General features: G+C 41.0%; 1 protein-coding gene and 1 pseudogene across 1 annotated transcript in view; both read right to left on the bottom strand.

Moving 5' to 3' along the window:
• Positions 1-3,017: 3,017 nt before the first annotated feature.
• TM4SF4 (transmembrane 4 L six family member 4) overlaps positions 3,018-24,550 on the bottom strand; it is a 29,553-nt gene continuing 8,020 nt past the window's right edge. The window contains exons 3-5 of the mRNA XM_008008747.3: positions 18,603-18,742; positions 7,416-7,605; positions 3,018-3,631 (exon numbers count right to left, since the gene is read on the bottom strand). Coding sequence (XP_008006938.1) covers positions 3,614-3,631; positions 7,416-7,605; positions 18,603-18,742 — 348 coding nt within the window. The 3' untranslated portion in view covers positions 3,018-3,613. The remainder of the gene's footprint in view (positions 3,632-7,415; positions 7,606-18,602; positions 18,743-24,550) is intronic.
• On the bottom strand, positions 10,353-12,203 carry LOC140713563 (putative elongation factor 1-alpha-like 3; annotated as a pseudogene).

Raw genomic sequence — 24,550 nt, forward strand, 5'->3', positions numbered from 1 at the left:
TAATAATTTAGGTTTTGTCTTGCTAGTATTTCTCTTTTTCCTTTCCTCTATTCAAGTGGATTGTTGGCGCTGTGCTCATCAACCCAGTAGAATGCTAAGGCAGAGTGGAAAATCCCAAGAACGACCTAAAGCCTGGTGCAATGGCATTCACAGCTAGAAAGCAAATGTGGTCATAGAAAATATAATTTTAATTTTTATACTCATGGATCTGTGTACTGAGATCACTCCAGCCTCATGTTTAATTTTCACATAGACATCCACTTTCCTACTTGTTTTGTCAATTCTTTTTAAAAATTATTGTTATTATTATTTGTTTGAGATGGAGTCTCACTCTGTCACCTAGGCTGGAGTACAGTGGCATGATCTTAGGTCACTGCAACCTCCGCCTTCCAGGTTCAAGTGATTCTCCTGCCTCAGCCTCCCGAGGAGCTGGGATTACGGGCACCCACGGCCACACCTGGCTAATTTTTGCATTTTTAGTAGAGACGGGATTTCACCATGTTGGCCAGGCTGGTGTCGAACTCCTGACTGCAAGTGATCTGCCCACCTCCCAGAATGTTGGGATTACAGGCGTGAGCCACTGTGCCCAGCCTTAAATTATTTTTTAATGTTTTTTTTTTTTAGCCTGTCACTCAGGCTGGAGTGCAGTGGCATGATCATGGCCTCCATCTGCCAGGCTCAATGAATCCTCCTGCCTCAGCCTCCAAGTAGTTGGGACTAGAGTCATGTGTCACCATGCTTGGCTAATTTTTCTATTTTTTGTAAAGACAGGGTCTTACTATGTTATCTAGGCTGGTCTTGAACTCTGGGCTCAAGTGATCCTCCTGCTTTGGCCTCCCAAAGTGCTGGGATTACAGGTGTGAGCCACTGCACCTAGCCTTGTCTATTCATTGTTGAAATATTCCGTTTATTTCAGGGAAAGGACACTACTTCACTTAGAGTGCAGGAGAAAGAAAATCAAGGGCTCTGGCACCTCCATTCACACAACAAATTTATGAATTGCTGAATATGTGCTAGGTTAGGTACTCCTTAGTACCTAGACTTGAATCAGATTCTTTTCTTGGTTCAAGTAACTTATAGTCCAAAGCATAGAAAAATAAAGAAATGTACTCCATTAAGCAAAATGAAGTTGGCAACTCCCATAACAGAAGTTTCTGGACAGTCCGAAGACCAACCTTGAGGTGTGTGTGTGCATACAGAGGTCTCTAAGGGAGAGGGGCACTCATCTTTACCCTTTGTTTCCTGTCTCTTCCTTTTAAGTCCTCTTCTCCATATTAAGCAATTTCCTCTAACTTTATGGTAACTGGTTTTGAAAAATGGCCTTTTGTGAAAACTCATCAAAAGTTATTTCTTCAGTTCTTCATCTATAAAATAATGAGAGCAGATTTCATGATGATTACAATTGCTTTTTATCTAAAATAATGAATCCCTGCAAACCCCTGGATAAAGAATTGATGCCTCTTAGCCAAATTCAAATTCCCTCATCAAAGAACTCAGGCAAGTGAATCAGTCCTAATAGCCCAACATCTCTGAACTTCAGAACATCATTACCCCGGAACATCATTACCTGGGTCACCGTTTAGTATTTAGCATGTACTACCTTGTATTCGTCTGTGATATGTGAGCTCCTGGTAGGCAGTAATGGGGTCTGACTCAGTCTTCATCCTTGTGCCTGCATCCTTAGGTGGTGTTCTAAGGCAATGGTTGCTCAAAGTGGCTGGTTTTCGACATTACTTGGTGAACTTTAAAAAATGAAATGACTAGCAGGGCACGGTGGCTCATGCCTGTAATCCCAGCAGTTTGGGAGGCCGAGGCGGGTGGACCACCGGACGTCTGGAGTTCGAGACCAGTCTGCCCAATGTGGTGAAACCCTGTCTCTACTAAAAATACAAAAACTAGCCAGGTGTGATGGTGGGTGCCCGTAATCCCAGCTACTCGGGAGGCTGAGGCACAAGAATCGCTTGAGCCTGGGAGGCAGAGGTCACAGTGAGCTGAGATGGCTGTGCCACTGCACTCCAGCCTGGGTGACAGAGAGCGAGACTCCGTCTCAAACAAACAAACAAACAAACAAAAACAAAAAGACTGACCAAAAAACAGACTTCCATATCTCATGCCCAGATTTGTAGATTCAGTGGGTCTAGGTTGCAGCTCAGAAATCTGTAATTTTAGAACATTCCCTAGGTAATTTTGATGATCAGCCATGTTTGAAAACAAATGGTCTAAACTGAATCAAAACCCTGTGTGTGTGTGTGTGTGTGCGTGCGTGTGTGTGTGTGTGTGTGTGTGTGTAGTTCCTGCAATGAGATCTTCAATGTCTATACGCCTTTCTTGCTTCTGCCTATTGAGTTTCAGGTGCCTGCCACAATCCCTGATCTTACAGAATTCTCATTGTAGTGAGGTCAAAACTATAGCGTTTAACTCTTTGTGTTTTCAGTGCCTAGCCCCTCAGGGACCAGCACACAGTAGGTGACCATTAATTACTTTATTGCTGGCTTTGACAAACCCAGTTTTCAGTGTGCCTGACCTACATGGTGCAGCCTATTAGCTTGGCAGGGGCAGGAGGGAGACTTTCTGGCTTGGACTTCCCTGAGGCCCTTCTTATTGCACACAGTCATGTTGGCATCCCCACAGGCCCTTGCTTCACCCTTGGTGACTTCAAAATTTCCTGTATGACTGACTGTTTTTCAAGTGTCCTTTTACAGACGGGGAAACTGAGATTTTGAAAATAACTGTCCCGGGACCCCTAAGCTGGTTTGTGGTGGAGTTGGAGTTTGAACACAAATCAACAGAATGGATCTGATGCCCTATTAGTGCCTGACTCATAAAACCAGTTAGTCTTAATATGACACGTAGAATAATAACACTTATTACCTTAACCCTGGGCAATAGGCTGACAAAATGATTACTCATATCAATTTTTTAAAAACTTGTTTTTGTTTGATCAAAGGAAGTATTTGTAGAAAAGATGAATTGCTATTCATTCAACCTTTTGCCGCCTCCCCCCAAAACACACACAATTTTTGTTACATTACCTCTGAATTCAGGTTTTAATTTAACATACTTAAGAGAACCCTAGCCAAGACGACAGTCTCAAAAGATCAGTCACAAGCAACTCAAGCAAGTCAGCAAAAAAAGACGACAAATAACCAACACTTATGATACATCAATCATTCTTTTTTCCTTATACATCTTAAAAATTGGTCTTAGTTTCTCATTTTAAATGTGCTTTCCTCCTTTGATTTATGTAAAACATCCAAAGATATAAATATCTTTATATACAAATAAGTAGTATGGCAGTACATGTGACTTTATACATTTTACATTTGTAATAAAAAAAATCATAAAAAGTTTGCTTTGAACCTGTTGGCAAATTCTAAAAAGAAACTAATTTGAAAGATTTATAAATCAAATTTGTTAAGTGGCCAAACTAATTTTATTTGAAAATAACAAAATTCTAACTCGAGCAAAGCTGGTTGGAAAGAAGGAATAACTGCCTTCTCTAAGCTTTGTCAGCTAGGAAGCAGATAGGAATTAACAATCCCAAGAAGAGAAGTTTTATGAAAAGAAATTGTAGTCATCATGCTGTAGAGTTTGAGCAGCTTATCTCAGAGGTTTAAACGGGTCCATCTCCCTAGAAGGTAGAAAAGGTGAATTAGCTATGATGTCATGATTTATGTAAATTATTGCTTTCCCCTCCTTCTTCCCATCCCCATCACCTGCCTTCCTCCTGGCTCCTATTGGTTGCCTATTGAATTCCTACACTTTTTTGGCTTTGTTTCAGAGCTTTAATCTGTCATCCACCTGTGTTGAGGTTATAGGAATGGAAGCTTCATTTTGTTTTGCATCATGTATTTATTTATTTAGTCCTCAAGGAAGTTACATGTTATTTATTTATTTATTTTTGCTTTATTTTGATTTTAATTTTTAAAAATTTCAATAGCTTTTGGGCTACAAGTGGTTGTTGGTTCAGTGGATGATGAATTAGGTACTGATGAATTATAAAATTGCAGTGCACCCATCACATAAGGAGAATACATTGTATACAATATGCATCATTTATTTAAAAAAATAATTTGGTAAGAGGTGCTGAGAGACCAAGTGCTACATGGAAAGCCACCACTAACAAGTAGGAGAGCTGGGATTTGAACCAGGGAGGCAGAACCCAGAGACTGTGTTAAAGGAAACTCGAAGCTATGCTACCTCACTGACTTTCATAAGGTTAGTAAATAACGTTCAGTGCCATTTACTGAGCCTTCTAAGGATTCAAATGAATTCATGCTTGTCACCCTGTACTAGGCACTCCATTGACAACTGTAGGAGTAGGTATTAATAGCCACATTTTACAGACAAGGAGCAGTTGAGGGCTACTGACTGGGCCAAGACCACACAGCTGACATTCAAACCAGGCCTCATAGCATGTATTTTAAGGCACATTCCCAACTACCACTTCATTTAAGGACTGTGCCAGGCTCAGGAAGCTCTCAGTAAATACTTTCTGCCTGAATGGATAGATGTTGATCTCATACTCTTTCCATAAAATAGGCAAGAGGCAGTTGGAAGAACTGAGACTATGAGAAGTTAGTGAGCTTGCTGGAGTCACTCAGCTAGTAAGCTGTGGAACTAGGCTGAGAGCCCAAGTCTTTCTGCAATGTCCTACTGGGGCAGGAATGCTGACCAGTCCCATGAGAGGCCGGCTGCCCACGAGCAAGGAATCTTCAGCAGACTGACTTTAAAACTGCAGCTCTTGTGCACTGAAATATTTAGTAGTGAAATTTTGTGATGTCTAAAAATTACTTTCCAAGAATCCAGAAAGAGAGAGGGTGAGGAAATATTAACAATTTTGTGAGCATGGGTGACAGTATATATGTGTTCATTGCACCATTCCTTCAACTTTATGTAGATTTGAAGTTTTCAAAATAAAAAGTTGGAGGAGGAGGGGGGAGAGAGAGAGGAGAGATGAAGGGAGGGAGGAAGAAAGGAAGGAAAAAAAATAGACAATTCTGCTGGTGTACATTCACTTTCTGTGTCTCTTGTGCCCATGTACTGACAACCATGGAGTCCATCTACTGTCTTTCAACTATCAAGTGACTCAGCCATTAAGATCTCCAAAATATGGTGTCCAGATAAATGAAACTCACTAAAAGGAACCAACGTACTGACACCTATGAATGTGTCTTTAAATTGAAAAATAATTCTCAGGTTTAGCAAAGTATTATCAACAGTTCAAAGAGTAATCATATTTTCTTTCTTTCTTTTCTTTTTTTTTTTTTTTCAAAAAAAGTCTTGTTCTGTTATCCAGGGTGTAGGCAGTGGTAAGATCTCAGCTCATGCAGCCTCAGCATTGTGGGCTCAGCTGATGCTGCCAGCTCAGCCTCCTGAGTAGCTGGGACTTATGGGTGCAAACAACCACATCTGCTTAATTTTTTGTATTTTTAGTAGAGATGAGGTTTCACCATGTTGCCATGGTCAAGACCAGTTCAAGGCTGGTCTTGAACTCCTGGGCTCAAGTGATCCTCTTGCCTTGGCCTCCCAAAGTGCTGGGATTACAGGCATGAGCCACCGTGTCCAGCCAAAGTAATCATACTTTCAATAAATCTTGCAAAGAAAATTTACCACCCAGCCAAAATATGTAGAAACTGAAACTTCAGTATATAATTTAGCAAACATTCATTCACTTTGGATGAATTACAAGATTTAAATACTCAATGTTCTCAGTCGCTATCATAAAAATAATTGTGGTGGATTGCTAGTTGGTAGTTTCTTTTCCTCTCTAGTACATTTAAAGACCCAAACATTTAAATACAATACAATAGAACTGAAAATTTGTAGAATAAAAATGAAATACACAGTGAAATTTACTTGTAATACATGCATTTTACTGCTGATTTGGGGGACTTATTTATATTTTTCATTTTTAAAGAGTAATATTAGTAAAATTTTTTAATACTGTAGGCTAGATTAAAGGAAAAAAGTTAGTCTTCTTACCTAGAAATAACAATTATTTAACTTTTGGTTGGATTTCCTTCGTTTTTTTTTTCTATTCACAGAATTTTGTTTTCTCCTACTTATATAATTGTATATTATGTACGATTTTTGTATCCTGCTAATAACAGTATCTCATAAGGATTTTCAATATTACTGCAGTTTTGGGGGAAACATTCTTTTAAGATAGGGAGAATAAAATAATAAAAAGAGATACTGTGACAGGATATATAAGAAATTAGGTAACCTTACCTAGGTGAGGAGACTGGAGGGAACTGGGTGGATAGAAGACAAAGGCCGGAGGGAGACTTTCCAACTAAATAGCTTTATATATTTCTCTGTATTTTATATATATATATAAAAATATATAAATAGCTTTATATATTTCTTTATATATTTCTCCACATGTATACATGCACATATTTAGTTTTTGAGTTATATACATGTAATGCTTATTTAAAATAAATTTATTTATTCATTTATTTATTGAGACAGGGTCTCGCTCTGTCGCACAGACTGGAGTGCAGTGCTGCGATCTCGGCTCACTGCAAACTCTGCCTCCCAGGTTCAAGTGATTCTCGTGCCTCAGCCTCCTGAGTAGCTGGGGCTACACGCATGTGCCACTATGCCTGGCCTTCTTATTTAAATTTTAAATAAAATAATTTGAGTCATTTAAAGTTTTACCATAACATTATGTTACGTGAATAGACCTTTATTTACATATATTTGCATAATCCCCCAATTAGGGAATTCTCAAGTTTTATTTTATTTTTTTCTTCATACATCAATCTGTGCTTTTAATAACTTTATGTAAGTATGTGAATAATTGCCTAATTTGATTTGGGTATTAGTTGAAATAATCAGACTGTGTTACTGTCTGCAAGTCTGTTTTTATTTTTAGTATTTTGTTGTTGGTATTTTACAATGTTATTTAGAGACTAAAGCCTGAGTGATTTCCCTTTTTTCTTCCCATATAAGAACCACCTCTTTTTGTGTATCAGAAATCATATCAAATCTAGGTTTTGCACTGGTATGCTCTGTTCATCTGAGGAAGTGAGAACATGGCAGCCCAGACCATGAGGTACTATTGCTGACATTGTACCCATATGACAAATGCTCATTTCAGGTGGATCTTCATATAAACATCATTGTAAATGTTTATATATAGTCAGAGTCCTTTGTCTCCAGAACTATGGTCAACTGGATGTGAGGCTGAAAATTATGGCCAACTTCAGCCTCGGTGTCTTAATGTGCTCTGGGTTCCAGTAATGCAATGCGTCTGTCTCCATGAGCTGACAGACTGGGCTGACTGGACTTCCCAACCTGGGCTGGTTTTCTGCAGGTGGTCACACTTGCCCCCTCATTCCCTCAGTGCTGGTGGCCTGACCTGGCCTCCCTCGTGCTGAGAAGAAACAGCAAAAGGCTTAACTTACACCACAGCAGCCACAACACTGGCAGTCGCCACAGAGGGTCCCCAGGAGGCCATTGACCACCTGGATGGCGCAGAGAACCATCTGGATTCCTCCTACGACCAGCAGGATGGAGAAGAGGGTCAGATTCCAGGGAATCACATTGACAGGCTTTTCGCACTCTTTCCACAAGGCTTTATCATTGAGATAATCCCTGTTGGTGATATGGGGGACAAAGGAAACATTTGTAAAAAGTGTGCAATTGCCTCGACTAGAAAGTTACCATAATGTTGTTTCTTATGCGCTACTTTCCATCCAAAACTAGCTTCAGGAGAAAATACTCTGTACTAACAATTCAAATACCACAAAACTTACAGTTTTTATTGAGTACACCCTGTGTGTCAGATCCTGTTCTAATCACTTCACACATATTCACTCATTTATTCCCCATACAAACCTCTGGTTCCCTTTTTCGGTTTCACAAATAAGGAAGCCGAGGCACAGAGAGGCTAAGTTACTTTCTCCCAGGTCACATAACTGTCAGAACAATTTTCGTTAGCTGTCCAAAAAGACGGGCAAATTCACCATCTATGATGGGAACAGGAAAATGAAGACATTCCAGTGGTAGAATTTCACAAATGTTCACAGCTTTATCCTAGCTATCGTTGTTAGAGAGACCGTTTTGACTTTTGACAGATGACTTGTCAAGTGTAGTGGCCATCTGAAGTCATGTAAAGTACAAATGTGTCATATAGCTAAAGGGAAGAGCCTGATTTCAAGTCTTAATTTTAACTAAATTGTGAATTTGACTCACTATATGTTTGTTAACATGTAGGAATCTCTCATACACAAAGATGTAATTAGTTTTCCTCAAAAGGAACAAATATCTGTTGCCTTAATACATATTTTACATAAAATGTGAATTAGGAGAAACTGCAATATATTTATATTTTATTATATAGAGAAAGAGTTTATTGCAATATAAAGGGCATTGTGGCCAGGTGCAGTGATTCACACCTGTAATCCCAGCACTTTGGGAGGCCAAGGTGGGCAGATCACCTGAAGTCAGGAGTTCGAGACCAGCCTGGCCAACATGGCAAAGCCCTGTCTCTACTAAAAATACAAAAAATAGCTGGGCGTTGTGGTGGGCACCTGTAATCCCAGCTACTTAGGAGACTGAGGCTGGAGAATTGCTTGAACCCGGGAGGTGGAGGTTGCAGTGAGCCGAGATCATGCCATTGCACTCCAGCCTGGGCAACAAGAATGAAACTCCATCTCAAAAAATAAAAGCAAAGGGCACTGTGCCTTGAAGGATAAATGTGAAGAATACTATTTTGAGGCAAAAATGAGTAAAGTGGGTAAAATGTTGTGGATTATTATGACTCTTCACATTCTTAGAGGTTCAAATTGGTCTCTTTGTTTCCTCCATCCTTTCAGAGCCTTAATGAAAAACTCTTTATCTATCTACTGAATTAATGTTGATGTTATTGTTTTTAGATCTTTATAACATTCATGGAAAAGGAAGGAATGAACATTTTGCTCTTGATTTCAAAATAAAACATTGTTTATAGCATTGATTCATCTTTCCATAAAAGTACAGGTACTAGTAGCTTGCTAGCTATGTGCCTTGTGTACTCACCTGTAAAATGGGAGTTACATTGTCATATCATAGGGTTATTGTTAGGACTACGTGAGTTAGTATGAGTAAAGTGCTTGGATCAGTGCTTAGCATATAGTAAGTGCTCAGTAAATGCTAGTATTATCATTATTTTACTTAATCTAAGTAGTCTAATCTACTGGAAAGAGCTGGTATTTTGGATTCAGATGAACTGAATTTGAACCCAAGCATTCCCGTTAATAGCTATGTATTCCTCATGCAAGTTACTTACCTCCTTTAGCATCAGTTTCTTTCTTTTTCTCTTTTTTTTTTTTTTTTTTAAATAGACATGGAGGTTTCACTATACTGCCTAGGCTGGTCTCAAACTCCTGAGGTTAGTCCTCCCACCTGGGTCTCCCAAAGTGTGGTGATTACAGGTGTGAGTCACCACGCCCAGCCAGTGTCAGTTTGTGTGTGTGTGTGTGTTTTTAAATCTATATAACGGACTAAGAACCACATCACAATTGTGAGAATTCACTGAGATGATACACCTTCTGCATAGTTGTGTGAGATTGTCCTTTTTTTTTTTTTTTGAGACGGAGTTTCATTGTTGTTGCCCAGGCTGGAGTGCAATGGCACGATCTCGGCTCACTGCAACCTCTGCCACCCGGGTTCAAGCGGTTCTCCTGCTTCAGTTTCCTGAGTAGCTGGGATCACAGGCACACACCACCATGCCCGGCTAATTTTGTATTTTTGGTAGAGGCGGGGTTTCTCCATGTTGGTGAGGCTGGTCTCGAACTCCCAACCTCAGGTGATCCTCCCAAAGTGTTGGGATTACAGGCGTGAGCCACAGCGCCTGGCCGAGACTGCTCTTTTCAGTACTTTTTTTTTCTCATTAAACTTTGCTTTAAAGGGTCTCAAAATTCTGTGGCAGATTTTTGGTCAAGTTGTTTCCATTAAAAAGTACTGGTTTTAGAAACTAATAACTTAGCCAGGCGTGGGGGCACACACCTGTAATCCCACCTACTTGGGAGGCTGAGGTGGGAGAATCGCTTGAACCCAAAAGACAAAGGGTGCAGTGAGCTGAGATTGCACCACTGCACTCCAGCCTGGGTGACAGAGTGAGACCCCATCTCAAAAACAAACAAACAACCTAGTAACTTAAAACTGCTTCATGAAAAAAAAAAAATCCCAAATGGTTCATAAAACATTCTCCTTTCCTTCTGAAGGTTTTAGGATGCATTGTTAACATTAACCAGCCTTTGACTATTAAACTTAAATGGCCAAATGAGACAGACGGTTCTGAGGTCGTTCTTCTACCACTGATTAAGACTGTGGTGGCAGGTATTAGGGATAATATTCACTTAGCCTTCTGCGCTTTCTGGGAAGACTTGGTGATCTTGCCAAGCCTTCTGGTCAGCAACCTTCTTGTTCACTGTTTTGATGACACCCACAGCGATTGTTTGTCTCATATCAAAAACAGCAACATGACCCAGAGGAGGATAGTCAGAGGAGCTCTCAACACAAATGGGCTTCCCAGGAACCACACTAATGACGGCAGCATCACCAGATTTCAAGAATTTAGGGCCTGCTTCTTACCAGAATGGTGATCAATCTTTTCCTTCAGCTCAGCAAACTTGGAAACAATGTGACTTGTGTGACAAGCAGCAGAAGGGCATAGCTAGCACTGATTTGGCCTGGGTGGTGCTTCATCTTGGCAGTGAAGCCAGGTGCTCCCATTGGTGGGTCATTTTTGCTGTTACCAGCAATGTGGCCACTACAAAAATCTTTGACAGATGCGTTCTTAACACTGAAACCCCCATTTTCCCCAGGAAGAGCTTGCAACATGGTGCATTTTAACAGACCTTAGTTGTAACATTGACTGGAGCAAAGGTGACCACCATGCTGGGTTTGAGAACACCAGTTTCCACTTAGCACATAGGTACCAACATCACCAACTTTGTAGACATCTGGAGGGGCAAGATGCAAGGGCTTGTCAGTTGGATGAGTTGGTGGTAGGACACAGTCCAGACTTTCAAGCAGCATGGTTCCATTGGCATTGCCATCTTCATGGGTGACTTTACATCCCTTGAACCAAGGCATGTTACTACTTGGCTCTAGCATATTGTCACCATTCCAACTGGAAATTGATACAGATGCTGCTGTGCTGGGGTTGTAGCCAATTTTCTTAATGAAAGAACTAACTTTCTTAATGATTTTCTTGTGTCTCTTCTGACTGTAGAGTGGCTCGGTGGAATCCATTTTGTTAACATCAACAATTGGTTGTTTCATCCCCAGCAGGTAAGCAAGAAGGGCATGTTCATGGGTCTGCCCATAGAGATATCAGCTTCAGATTCACCAACACCAGCAGCAACAATCAGGATAGCACAGTCAGCCTGAGATGTGCCTGTAATCATGTTTCTGATAAAGTCTCTGTCCTGACCATCAATGACTCATGCAGTATTTGCTGGTCTCAAACTTTCTCAGGGTGATGTGTCACACTCACACTCATCTTATCATTTATTCAAGACCCAAGCATACCTGAAGGAGCTCTTTCCCTTCTTAGTATCAAATTCATCGATGATTCTTTGGTAGATTATACCACATTTGTCGATCAGTTGGCAAGTAGCAGTGGACTTACCTGAACCTACGTGTCCAATAACGACAATATTGATATGAGTCTTTTTATTTCCCATTTTGGCTTTGATTTAGGGGTGGTTTTCATGACACCTGTGTTCTGGTGGCAAACCCATTGTGAAAATGTCTTTTTTTTTTTTTTTTTCAACATGAAACACCCGCCTTTCTGTTCTGCATTTTTCCATTTAGTCCTTTCTATCTTTACAATTTTAAAACATGGTAATTATAAAAGGTTATAAAGATACAATATTTTCCAGGCACACTTGATGAAGAAAAGATTCTGAGGTGAAAGAATTGGCAATCCTGAGTCCCAGGCCTCTTTGGAGAGCCTGAACAGCAGTGGGATGACAGCACCTCCTGGTGGTAGGATTTGTGAAACGTTTATGGGGGAAAGTAGAAGCAAGGATTGAATTTGGGTGGCTGGAGAAATCATGAGTCCCTCTCCTGCTGCAGGCTCACCCCTCACAAAACACCACATGGCCACACTCAGGCCCTTCTTCTCTCCCCTCAAACTCTCTGGTTCTGGCGGTCTTTGAGACCCTGGCAAAAAAGGCTGCGTTCACATTCAGTTTGATCATCGTGTCCAACTCCCCAAACCCAGGGAGAGAGGGGTCCTGAGTTTTTCATGGACCTGGCAGTGAAGCAAGGAGAGCAGAAGCAGTTTAGATGCACTTAACTGATGTTTTAAAGCATCCAATTATTATGCAGGTGTTTCCACTGGAGCTGTAGTAATACCATCAACATGGGAGCAGAAAGCCACAAATTTCACAGAACTCTCTTCTCAGCTGAGGACAGGAACCAGGGGGTCCGAATATGAATGCTTTGCTGGTCTGCTCTGTCTGATGAATTCAGATGCCACCTCCTCTGGAAGAAGCTCCACGATGCTTCTGCCCTCAGCCTGGGTTTGGTTTCCTTCTGTGCTCCCCAGCGCTCTGTGTTTCGTCCCTGTTGTACAGAGCCCCTGGACCCCGTGCTGCCACCAACTGTCCATTTGTTTGTCTTCTCTTCAGGACCATAAGCTCCCAAGGGCAAAGACCATGTGCCACTGTCTCTGTCCCCAGTTCCAGCACAGGGAGTGCTTCATAGATAGCAGCAGGTCTCATTTCCTGGGTCCTCTGTGCCAGGCTCTGGGCTAGCTGCTTTCCATCATCTTTCCTAATGCTCCAAGGAGATGCTACTTTACTTGAACAGTACTTGGCATAGAGTAACCTTCAGTAAACAATCACTGAATGAATGAATATATACCCATTTTACAGATTAAGAAGGTGAGGCTAATAAATGGAAGTACCTGGATTTGATCTTAGGTCTGTCTGACTCCAAAGCCATTGCTCTTATCCATTACACAAATGCCCTTTGTTGGAGCAGTTATTTCCTTAGCATATTTGAAATGATTTATTTATGACATTTGATTTATACATCTATAATAGTATGTGAATCAAGGGTTACTTATATCACAATAAAGAGTTTTTTTGAGCCTTATTTATGTCTGGTTGAAAGGACTGAAATTAAGTCAAAGAATCATTATAAAAGCATAACAATTTTAAAGTTTTAATGCATGAAAATAAATTCCACTTACAATAACACTTTATATTCATAAAAATGAATAATAAGGCTGAATCAAGGAAGTATATGGTAGGAACTGTGCTGAATGCTTTATGTACCTCGTGTTATTTACTCTCATCTGAACCTGTGAAGTGCATGTTGCTGTTACTCACATTCATTTCACAGATGAAGCCTGAGAGATAAATGGTATACGGCAGAGGTGTGGCTAGACCCTAAGTCAGCCAAGGGCAAAACTGGCTCCTAACATTTGTGAACTGTTTCTGGTTCATGAAAGCTAACATTACATGGTGCAAATCCAATATCATCCTATTAAGGTGGCTTTCAGCTCTTGGGAATATGTTCACAAGCAGCTTATGATATTCTTTGCTACTAAGTAATTTCTGAAGTGCAAATGCAGATGGTCTTAGCTGAATGTCAAGGCAGAACATTTAACTGTGTTCAGTTCAGTGTCTTGGTGTCTGAACCACAGATGTGAGGGTGCTCTCCTTGCCCTTGACTCTTTCTAAGGAGGTGGAGAGTTGCAGCCTGGCCCAGTAGTGCCATGCATGGACCTATCCCTCCCTGACTACTGACCACTCCTGGCTCTTCCTCTATTTCCCCTCCTATGGCTGTCCCCACACCCTATGCAGGCAGCTTTCATTTCAGCAGCTCAGAGTCAAGGGAGGGATGGCCAATTGTCTCAGGGAGGAAGACCTTGGATGGGAGGAGGTTCTACCTCAAAGGAAGCCAAGAGGGTGTATTTCAAAATGCCCAGGTTTCTTTTTCCTTCTAGGGTGTTTCTTTAATATGGTTCTCAGGACAGAACAAGTTAACTACTTTTGCTCCCTCCCTTAATATTATCATCAACAAACATTTCTGAGGAAAACAGTGCTAAACACTATGACATTGCAGAGTCCTGGATTTTGTGCACTAAATTCGAAATCTCAGAGTCCACCTTGATTAGCTTCCCCTTTTCTCCTCACACCTAAACCTGATGACTCCATTTCAAACACTCTCTAAAATTTGTCTTTTTTGAGCCCCAATTCTGCTGCCTGGGTGATGTTCACCATCTTATCTGGATTATGACGCCAGCTTTTATCTCTCTTTAGTTCCTGAACCCTCCTATTTACTTTCCACATCACTAGCACCACCATGCCTCTAAAAGTCCAAAGTAGCCATGCCATGTCTTGCTTGAAGTCCTCTGCTATGCCCTGATGGCCTGAAGGTCTGGCTGCCTCTCAGTCTCACCACATCGTGTGGCGGTCCCTTCTGCAAATCTCTCCTCATTCACACTGAGCTTCTGCCACGCAGTGCTCTGATGTTCCCTAAGCATGTCAGCCTTTTCATGCCTGAAATGCGTTTCTCCTCCCTCACTGGAAGGCAAACTTCTGCTCATCCTCCAAAATCAGCCCATGTCACCTTCTCGAAGAAGGTTCCCCCACACTCCTTCTCCATCTCACAGTTTCTGCATTATGTGGATCTGTTCCATGTGTTTCCCCTAACCCACATGCTGATAGGGCAGGAACCATGTCTATTCATTTTTTGTTCCGTGTTTGGGATAGGCTTCAGCACAAAATAAGATACTTACCACACACACACACACACACACACACACACACACACACACACACACACACATAGGTGTATATATACACCTATATATAAAAGTAGATATGTATATATGTAGATATATAAATCGTGTGTGTGTGTGTGTGTGTGTGTGTGTGTGTGTGTATTTGAGACAGGGTTTGGCTCTGTTGCCCAGGCTAGAATGCAGAGGCATGATTACAGCTCACTGCAGCCTCAACCTCCTGGGCTCAAAAGATCCTCCCACATCAGGCACCTGGAGTAGCTGGGACTACAGGCATGCACAACCATGCCGAGCTAATTTTTTAATTTAAAAAAAAATTTTTTTTTCTTTTTTTTGTAGAGGGGCGGTGGGGTGGGGAGTTCTCCTTATGTTGCCCAAGCTGGTCTTGAACTCCTGGGCTCAAGCAATCCTTCCACCTCAGCATCCCAAAGTGCTGAGATTACAGGCATGAGCCACCACTCCCAGCCAATTAAAAAAAAAATCCTGCTACTAATTACTAGCCATGGAGCCCTGGGAAAGTTAACTTTTTTCAGCTGCATTTTTCTCTTTCAGGGATAAAAATTCTTCTCAGATTTATGTGGAAGATTAGGTGAGATAATGCACATAAAAACACTTAGAAGGAAAAGGAAGAAGAGAAGAGAAAGAAAAAAGAGAAGGAAAAGAAGAAAAGGAGGGGAGGGAAGAGGAAGAAGAACAAGAACAAGAAGAAGAAGCAGTTGCCACCACGGCTGCCCTTTGGTAATAAGGGACAAATGACAACTGTCTCGAGTTTTCTTGTTTTGGCTCATACAAGTGACTGATCCTTTCTAGTCTCTGAGCAGCTGTGTATGAGTGTTAGGTTTCCAGCTATAACAACAGTTACTATATGCTGATTGGATAAGAAGATTCCACAGACCCTTTTAAACTATCAGATACCAGTATAGTACAGTATAGTAAAAGGAGGAGGAGGTAGAATCCAATGAGTTTTGCCAACAGGGAATCTAGGCAAAAAGCAGACAGTATGAGTCAATATAAATTGTGTTCTAGAAAAAACACTGTGACTTCGAGTGAGAAAACTTGGATTTGAGCTTCCGCCATTAAGAAACTGTATTCCTCTTGCCAAGTCACTTGTCCTCTCTGGGCCTCGGCTATCCTGCCTCTGAAGGAGAGTTAAATAATCTCATAAACTTTTTGTGAGGATCAAATGAAACAATGTAGGTAACAGCACTTTGTTAACTGAAAACACCAAGCTATAGAAAGTTCAATTATTGCCATAAGAAATTCAAGGTGAACTTCTGCAGTCAGAGGGAAGATTTGGAGCTGGCAGTGGTAGATAATATCAAAAAGGAATGTGAGTTCTTGTCTCAGAAGGGAGGAAACAGGATTTGAGGAGACAACAGAATGCTGCTGAAGGTTTGCCAGATGGCGAAGAGGGTGTGGTGCAGTGAGACCTGGGCCCATCCCCTGAATGCCCTTCCTGTAGCCATCATGGCATATTTTATACCTTGCGCAAAGAGCAGCCTTACATCTTACATGGGATTAAATTAAAACATAAGTAGTCAAAATCATTCTTAAATAGCCCATAAATCATCTGGAAACTGTAATATATACAGTTTTGTAATATATCCCTGTACAGTAATTTTTGATCACATTATAGTTTGAAGCAGCTGTACAGATGTCTCGGTGTTCAAATCATTCTCCCTTTAGGTAATTATCAAAGCTGTACAGTGAACAGAAGATAAATAGAGAACTCTGAAACGTTCCCGCTTGCCTGCAACGTTTACCCTATTCTGTTTTTATTATTAAATATTTATAATCTGGTACCTGTTCTTGATACTGGTTAGTTGCTTTTGTGAGGGGTAGATAAAATAACATAGTTGAAAGTATCTGTTACAGAGCAATGCACAATAAATGGCTGCAATGAGAATGAAAACTTGCTTCCCCAGAAGTACTAATATGGGGAACTTCAAAAAGTGGTTTCCTGTCCTTCCCTCAGTTTGGCATTTCGTGGGGTGGCCCACAGGCCAGCTGTCACTCCTGACCTTGGGCATTGATCCCATCCCATCCCAAGCAGGGCGTGCGTGTGTGAGGGGAGGGTGTTAGGTTCTGCAGTCAGAACATGTGAGGCCATTGTGTGGCTTTGGAGTGTTGTTTGGCATCTGTTATGTTTTCTTTCTCCCTCCTCTGTTTTGGACATAGATTTATTTCAACCGACTTTGATTTTCTAGGGTAGTATTATTCACATAACAGAAAAAATATGTTTACTGCGGCACTGATGTTGTTGCTGGAATTAATAGAGGGCTCCTTGAAGCAAGACATAATCTGTAGCTTCACACACACACCCCTAGGTGGAGAGAGTGAGCTGTCAGGGGAAGAGCCTCAATGGGGGCGGGGTGGGGGGGCTCAGCCTGCTGGGATCTGAGTTCGATGCTCAAGCAAGCCAACCCCATGGTAGCGTAGCCCCAAGAGTCCTGTCTGCATGATAAGAGGGCTTTTCACACAGTAGACTAAATGTATTTGGAAACTGCTGCACAAGATATGAGGATGTTAGAGACCTTGTATTGCTTAACTATGAGAAAGGTGGGGATGTTTCATATGGGACATCTGTGAACAAACCGAGACTGTGTATCACAGAGAACTAGACCCCTTCACTTCCCCCGCCTGAAGCCATTCTTAAGGTTCTTTAGACTCTCACAGTAAATGAATAAGTAGAGGTTTGAGTTAATATATTGGTGTTCTACAGATTATTTTTAGACATGAATCCATTCTTCATGTGCAGGAAGACCCAATAATTATATTTCCTGACTCTGTGGGATGTGCCAGTCCCTGTCAGACAGAGGGGCTGAGATGGTGAATGAAACAAAGATGCTCCAAGCCCCCTTGGAGGTTAAAGTCTAGTGCAGCTTGGCCTGACAGATCCATTTACCATGATGGAAATGTTCTAGATCTGTGCTATTCAATACAGTAGCTACAAGCCCTATATGGCTGGTGGGTACTTGAAATATGGCTAGTGTGATTAAGGAACTGTATTTTTAACTTTATTTCATTTAAATGAATTTGAGTTTAAGTAGTTCCACATGGCTGCTGGCTACTGGACTGAACAGTGCCGTCCTGGTCAGTGCAGGACAGAAAGATGTGTACTATGAAAGGCTAAGACTTGAAGTTAGAAGTCCTGAGTTGAGTCCGGCACTGTCCTCAACTAACAATGTGACTTTGAAGCTCGTTAAACTTATTAAACCTGCCTTGGCACAGAGTAATTACCTCTTGAGGTTACTATGAAGATTAAATTATAAATTTGTGGGATAAAGACCTTTACAGCCTACAAAGTACCATGATAATATGAAATGTTATTTTAATGAGGCTATTAACATTAACACGAGAAACCTACAATGATTTCAATGTCATTTTCTGTACATGCACTTAAACGATTGTTTAATTACAGGCAATTTGGGGTATTAGTGAAAGCCCTTGGGCCCAGTTAGTGAGTAATTATTCTTGTTTTCTATTATAAGATTTGCAACGAAAACTATTACTCTGTTTATTAATACTATTAGTTGCGTTGTGTTGCTGCTAATAAATATTTGGGTGCAAGTGATGACACAACAAATCTCTTCCTTCCCTCAGGCTAAAGGAGGCATCCATCCTCTTTTAGTTATTTCTCCTGGGATCTGTCAAAGGAGCAATTCGAAGTGAGATTCTATGCAACTTTGCTGTACTCCACAACTCCAGCTCTGCCTCAAAGGAGCACCGAGCCTGAGACTTGCATAAGGATGAAGACATGACATTGTGTGCAGTCTCCCCTTGGGCAATTTATCTGCCCATGACCCTTGTGGTGACAGGTGGGCATTGCAGGGTGTGGTCTTACCCGTCGTGGAAGGGGTAGCCCCATGTACTATTACTGGTCATGAGACATTTAGGACCCTTGTTGATTGAAATGGCTGAGACAATAAACGAGTATCCAGCTCCCAAGAATCCAACCACAGCAAATATCGTGGAGGTGAACATCTGAAAGAGAGGAAGAGAGACAGTCAAATTCTCCAGGTGGTCCAGAGGATACACTCAGCAAACCTAATCCACCTGCTGTTGAACATGGTGACTACAAGAAGTTATGGGGTAGGAGCTGGTCTTTATAGTAAGTGGGGCCTGTGGGGTCTTCTAGAATGAATTTTGGTATCTTCTTTTCCCTTCTTCAGTCCCATTTCCATTTCTTTTTCACCTTTTCATTGATGACGGAGGTGTTGATTCTGTTACCTTTGATCCATGGGCTTTTAATCTTGTTAAAGATAAACTTTCCTCCCCAGGGCTGATATATAAAGCCAATCTATGATAGAATCAAAGAACCTTAGGATTGGCAGTAATCTTTTTTTTTTTTTTTGAGACGGAATTTCGCCCTTGTTGCCTAGTCTGGAGTGCAATGGCATGATCTCAGCTCACTGTAACCTCCACCTCCCAGGTTCAGACGATTCTCCTGCCTCAGCCTCCTGAGTAGCTAGGATTACAGGCATGCGCCACCACGCCCGGCTATTTTTTTGTATTTTTAGCAGAGACAGGGTTTCACCATGTTGGCTAGGCTGGTCTTGAACTCTTGACCTCAGTTGATTTGCCTGCCTTGGCCTCCCAAAGTGCGGGGATTACAGACATGAGCCTCCGCACCTGGCCCGGCAGTAATCTTAAAAGTTTTCTGGTCAAATTATCCTGCTAAGGCCAGTCACTATGGTGTCTCATGTGACAGGCAGATTCTACTTATGAGAAAGAGTAAAAGTTTAGAACCCCTCCTCACAGGCCCTCATTACGTTCCTTGAGGCCAAAAAGATCAAGTCTAACCTGTCTTCCATTTAGCATCAGTCTTTAAAATATCTGAAGATTGCCTTGACATCTTTCACCCCTTCTACCACCCTTGGAGCGTTTTCTCTTCTTTAGGTTAAACAATCCAAAAAATTCCATTCTTTTAAATATTTTTCTATGATGGAGATTAATTAATGAAAAACATTAGACTACCATATTTTTTTTCAATTTTAAAATCAAAATAGAATTATTGACTGCAAAAGGCAGAAGCAATCCTGGAGTCCAACTAGGTTAACTCCCTCTTACGGATGAAAAAACGTAGGCCCAGGGATGTTAAGAACTTTTGCAATATCCATTCTAGACAGTAACTAGAAAGTAGCATGAAAACATTTAAAATTTTGGAGAAACAGGCAGAAAACGATCACCTCTATTGCTTTGATGACAAAGCACAGGGTTTAAAGTCAGCAGACCCAGACCCAGGCTCATATCTCAGCTTTGCTAGTCTTCTCTGATGTAATGACTTTGCATAATGAATGTGTCCTCAGAGCTTTAGTTTTATCATCTTAAAATGGGCATGATAGAGCCTACCTAAAATGTCTGTTGTGAACATTAGACGTGGCAACCTAAGTTAAACGTCAGCTATTTTCCCTTTCCCCTTTCATGTTATTAACAATCTTATCATAGTACATATCTGGGATGGGGTGGGGTTTGAAGGTGAAGAGGACCTGATTGTGCCTGGGTGATCGGAATCTATGTAATAATGGAGTTCTACTTTAGCTGGTATCCATTTTCATATCATAAATCAATGTATTTTGGATGCAACTTTTTAAAAAATTCTTTTTAGTGGAAAATTTAACTCTTTTGCCAACTCATCTGATTGATGCAACGTTTTGATACCGAGCTCTAACTTCATGTGCTTTTTCTGACTTTCCTTGTAGAACTGACCCTTCATTCTTCATCTCTTCCAACCCCCGTACTCTAGATTGCACAAACTTCTATCACAGCACAATGCCTCTAATACAATAATGCATAGGGTTTTGTTGTTGTTGTTGTTGTTATTTAGACAGGGTCTTGCCCTGTCACCAGGCTGAGTGCAGTGGTGCAATCACAGTTCACTGCAGCCTCGACTTCCTGAGCTCAAGTGATCCTCCCACCTCAGCCTACTAAGGAGCTAGGAGTACAGGCATGCACCACCATGCCCAGTTAATGCATAGCTTTTTATGGCTGTCTTCTCCAAATAGAGCACAAGTTCCTTGATGTCACGAACAATAAGTTATTTGAAGATAGGGCATTGTTCCAAACTTAGCATAGTCTTACAGTTTTTCTTCTTCCTAGCTTATCAAAGTCACTGGATAACGATTTGTTGCATGTTTTCAATGGCTAAGGTTTCATATTACTAATTGTTTAGATTTTTTCCCTTATTGTTTATGCTTAGGGTATCTAAATCCACTCTCAGCAGCAAGAACATTCATGACTTTAACCTAGGTCAGAAGTAAGTGAACATTTTGGCCAATTTCTCATGTTAGAACAGGCAATCTCTTTTCCAAAGGATGTATGGTTGAATAAGTTTGAGAATTGCTGGATTACATAAATAAGTTTCATTCCTGCTGCACTTCTAAAAATATAGTACTTATGAGACATGAATTTGTGTGACCTTCTGAGAAGGAAATCTACTATGTATGCTGGAATATAAGGAAAATCATTCACTCTCACATATTCCTCAGAAATGAGGGAATTACCTTAGAGTTGAGTCCTTATTTCATCTATCAGGCAATAAGGTATTTCCTCAAACACTTTATTTTGAACAACCAAGTATGCGCAGAGAAGACATCAATCAGAAACAACTCAATCATTGTTAGATGACAGAATTGTGTTAAAAACTTTTTCTTAACACATATTTATTAATTATTATAAAAAGGTTGACCCCATAGTTCCTAGTTCTGGAGATTATAGTTAACAAACCTTTTAAAGGGCATTCTAGGTCTGGCATGGTGGCTCACAACTGTAATCCCAGCACTTTGCGGGGCCGAGGCGGGCAGATCATGAGGTCAGGAGTTCGAGACCAGCCTGGCCCATATGGTGAAACCCCACCTCTACTAAAAATATAAAAAAATTAGCTGGGCACGGTGGTGTGCGCCTGTTGTCCCAGTTACTCAGGAGGCTGAGGCAGAAGAATTGCTTGAACCTGGGAGGCGAAGGTGGCAATGAGCTGAGATCATGCTACTGCACTCCAGCGTGGGCAACAGAGCAAGATTCCATCTCAAAAAAAAAAAAAAAAAAAAAAAAAGCGGGGTGTGGTGGCCCATGCCTATAATCCCAGTTACTCAGAAGGCTGAGGCAGGAGAATCGCTTGAGCCAGAGGCAGATCTTGCAGTGAGCCGAGATTGCACCACTGCACTCCAACCTAGGTGACAGAGCAAGACTCCATCTCAAAAAAATAAAATAAATAAATAAATGGCATTCTAAAATAAGCACACTTCGTGTTGATAATTGTGGAGATCATTACTATATACCTGTAGGAGGAATGTTTGAACATTGTCTTTGTCTTTTGAGAGTTGATATTTGTGACTAATGGTGAAATTTTCCCTGACAACATCATGCATAGACACATAAGTGTTGTATCCAAACTTAAGTGGAAAAGAAGATGTGCTGTGGGAGCCTTTTGATGGCTCAAAGTGTGTCTTTAGTAGTAGCAAAGACATTGATGAAAAGAAACATGAATATTTATTTATTTTAAAATAAATGGGCCGGGTGCAGTGGCTCAAGCCTGTAATCCCAGCACTGTGGGAGGCTGAGGTGGGCAGATCACTTGCTCCCAGGAGTTCAAGCCCAGCCTGCGCAACATGGCGAAACCTCATCTCTACAAAAGCTGCAAAAATTAGCCAGCCATGGTAGTGCGCTCCTGTAGTCCCAGCTACTCAGGAGGCTGAGGTGGGAGAATTGCTTCAGCACGGGACATGGAGGTTGCAGTGAGCCAAGATCACACCACTGCACTCCAGTATGGGTGACAGAGTGAGACTCTGTCTCAAAAAATAAATAAATAAATAAATAAATAAATAAATAAATAAATAAATAAATAAATGGGAGAAATGTCAGTTCACAATCAATATACTAAAATTATTTCATATTTTATATAACATGATTTAAAATATGTTTATGTCACAGAAAGTTTATATATTAGTTTTGGTTAAAGAACTTTTTTGAAGTTTCTTCATGGGAAAATAAGACATGGTTTTATGTTCAGATTTGCCTTATATCTGCAGTTGAGTATCCATGGTACTTGCAATTTTCCATTCTTACTGGATCCCATAAGTTTTTTTTTTTGTTTTTGTTTTTGTTTTTCCTGTGAGTCCTTGTAAAAAAATACTTTGGAAAATACTGCTACAATTTTTTTTTTAAGTTTATTTTAAATAGAGATGGGTCTCACTGTGTTGCCTAGGCTGTTCTCAAACTCCTGGTCTCAAGCCATCCTCCTTCCTTGGCCTCCCAAAGTACTGGGATTACAGTACTGGGATTACTGAGCCAACATACCTGGCCTACAGTTCTTACTGAGAGCTTATATGGCTGGTTTCCTGTTTCTTAGCCACCTCCATGCTCCAACCAAATTTCTGTTCAGTTAGATACAGCTAGTATAACTCTAGGACTAGAGCAAGCGAAATCTTACACTTAGGGCAGTTTCTTCTAATGCTACCTACCGCCCTTTCAGAAATAGGTTCTGAGTGGTCTGGAAATATTTGTTGACATATGGCAGATTGAGCTGTCCTCATGAAAGACTAGGTGGTCACAGAGAAAAACAGATTTTATGAAGGAGGGGGGGTCTCGGCACATTTTATGGATAAATCACAGGAAGCAAGATACATGCTGAGTCATGTTGCTTTAAGTTATTTCACATTGGGAAGACTTAAAAATGACAAATTCTCTAGAATCAATTCTTAGAGATATGATCAGTAGAAAAGCCAGCATAGAATAACTTCAATTTATCATGGGTTTCATGACACAAAATGTTGAAAGAAAGAAAGGCCAGGCTTGGTGGCTCACGCCTGTAATCCCAGCACTTTGGGAGGCCAAAGCTGGCAGATCGCTTGAGCTCAGGAATTTGAGACCAGACTGGCCAACATGGTGAAATTCCATCTCTACAAGAAATAAAAAGATTAACGAGGGGTGGTGGTGTGTGCTTGTAGTCCTAGCTATTCGAGAGGCTGAGGTGGGAGGATCGCTTGAGCCCAGGAGGCAGAGGTTGCAGTGAGCTGAGATTGCACCACTGCACTTCCTCCTGGGCAACAGAGCCAGACCCTGTCTAGAAAAAAAGAAAAGAAAAGTTCTTGAGATCAAGTTGACTACATTAGAGAGTAGACACTTCAAAATTGGTATTATTTATAGTAAATAGGTAAAAGTCCTGGGATATCTCTGGAAGGAGAGAGTAATTGAGAACAGTGGGGACCTCTGAGAAGGGAAGTTGGCAGACTTTGGAATCAGATAAGGGAGTCTTCCTTTGTGGTTTTTGTGCCATGGGCATGCTGTACCTGGTCTAAGTGAATAAATGGTGAAGAAGGACACTACTGTGTTGTGGCCAAAGGTATGGATTACAGGCAGATGGATCTGGATCTGAGTTCTGGTTCCTCCCTCACAATCTTGGGAAGTTAATCTTTTTTATTCCAGTTCTTCTTCTGTAAAATAAGGCTCATTAATAAGTACTTGCCTTACAGATAATATGTAAGATAGCCTAACCAGTAAAGGTACACACATCTTGAAAATCAGATCAACCCCAGGTGGGATAGGCTACTAGCAATCCCCAGTGCCTCACTGATAGGACACCTAGAATTATTTTTCCTGTTCCCAAGGTTTGGGTAATTTCCCAAGACATTAGCAAGCACTTGATCAATGTCATTATTATGTTATAGTATTTTTGTTATCATATTCTCACATGCACTTATTTTCCACAAATACAGAGAGCATAATTCTGGAGAGAAAAAATTCAACGGGCTAATTCCCTCATAGCTACTCAGCGCACATATTCTGCTCATGTTG

Source organism: Chlorocebus sabaeus, chromosome 15 (genome assembly GCF_047675955.1).
Source record: "Chlorocebus sabaeus isolate Y175 chromosome 15, mChlSab1.0.hap1, whole genome shotgun sequence".
Classification (NCBI taxonomy): domain Eukaryota; kingdom Metazoa; phylum Chordata; class Mammalia; order Primates; family Cercopithecidae; genus Chlorocebus; species Chlorocebus sabaeus.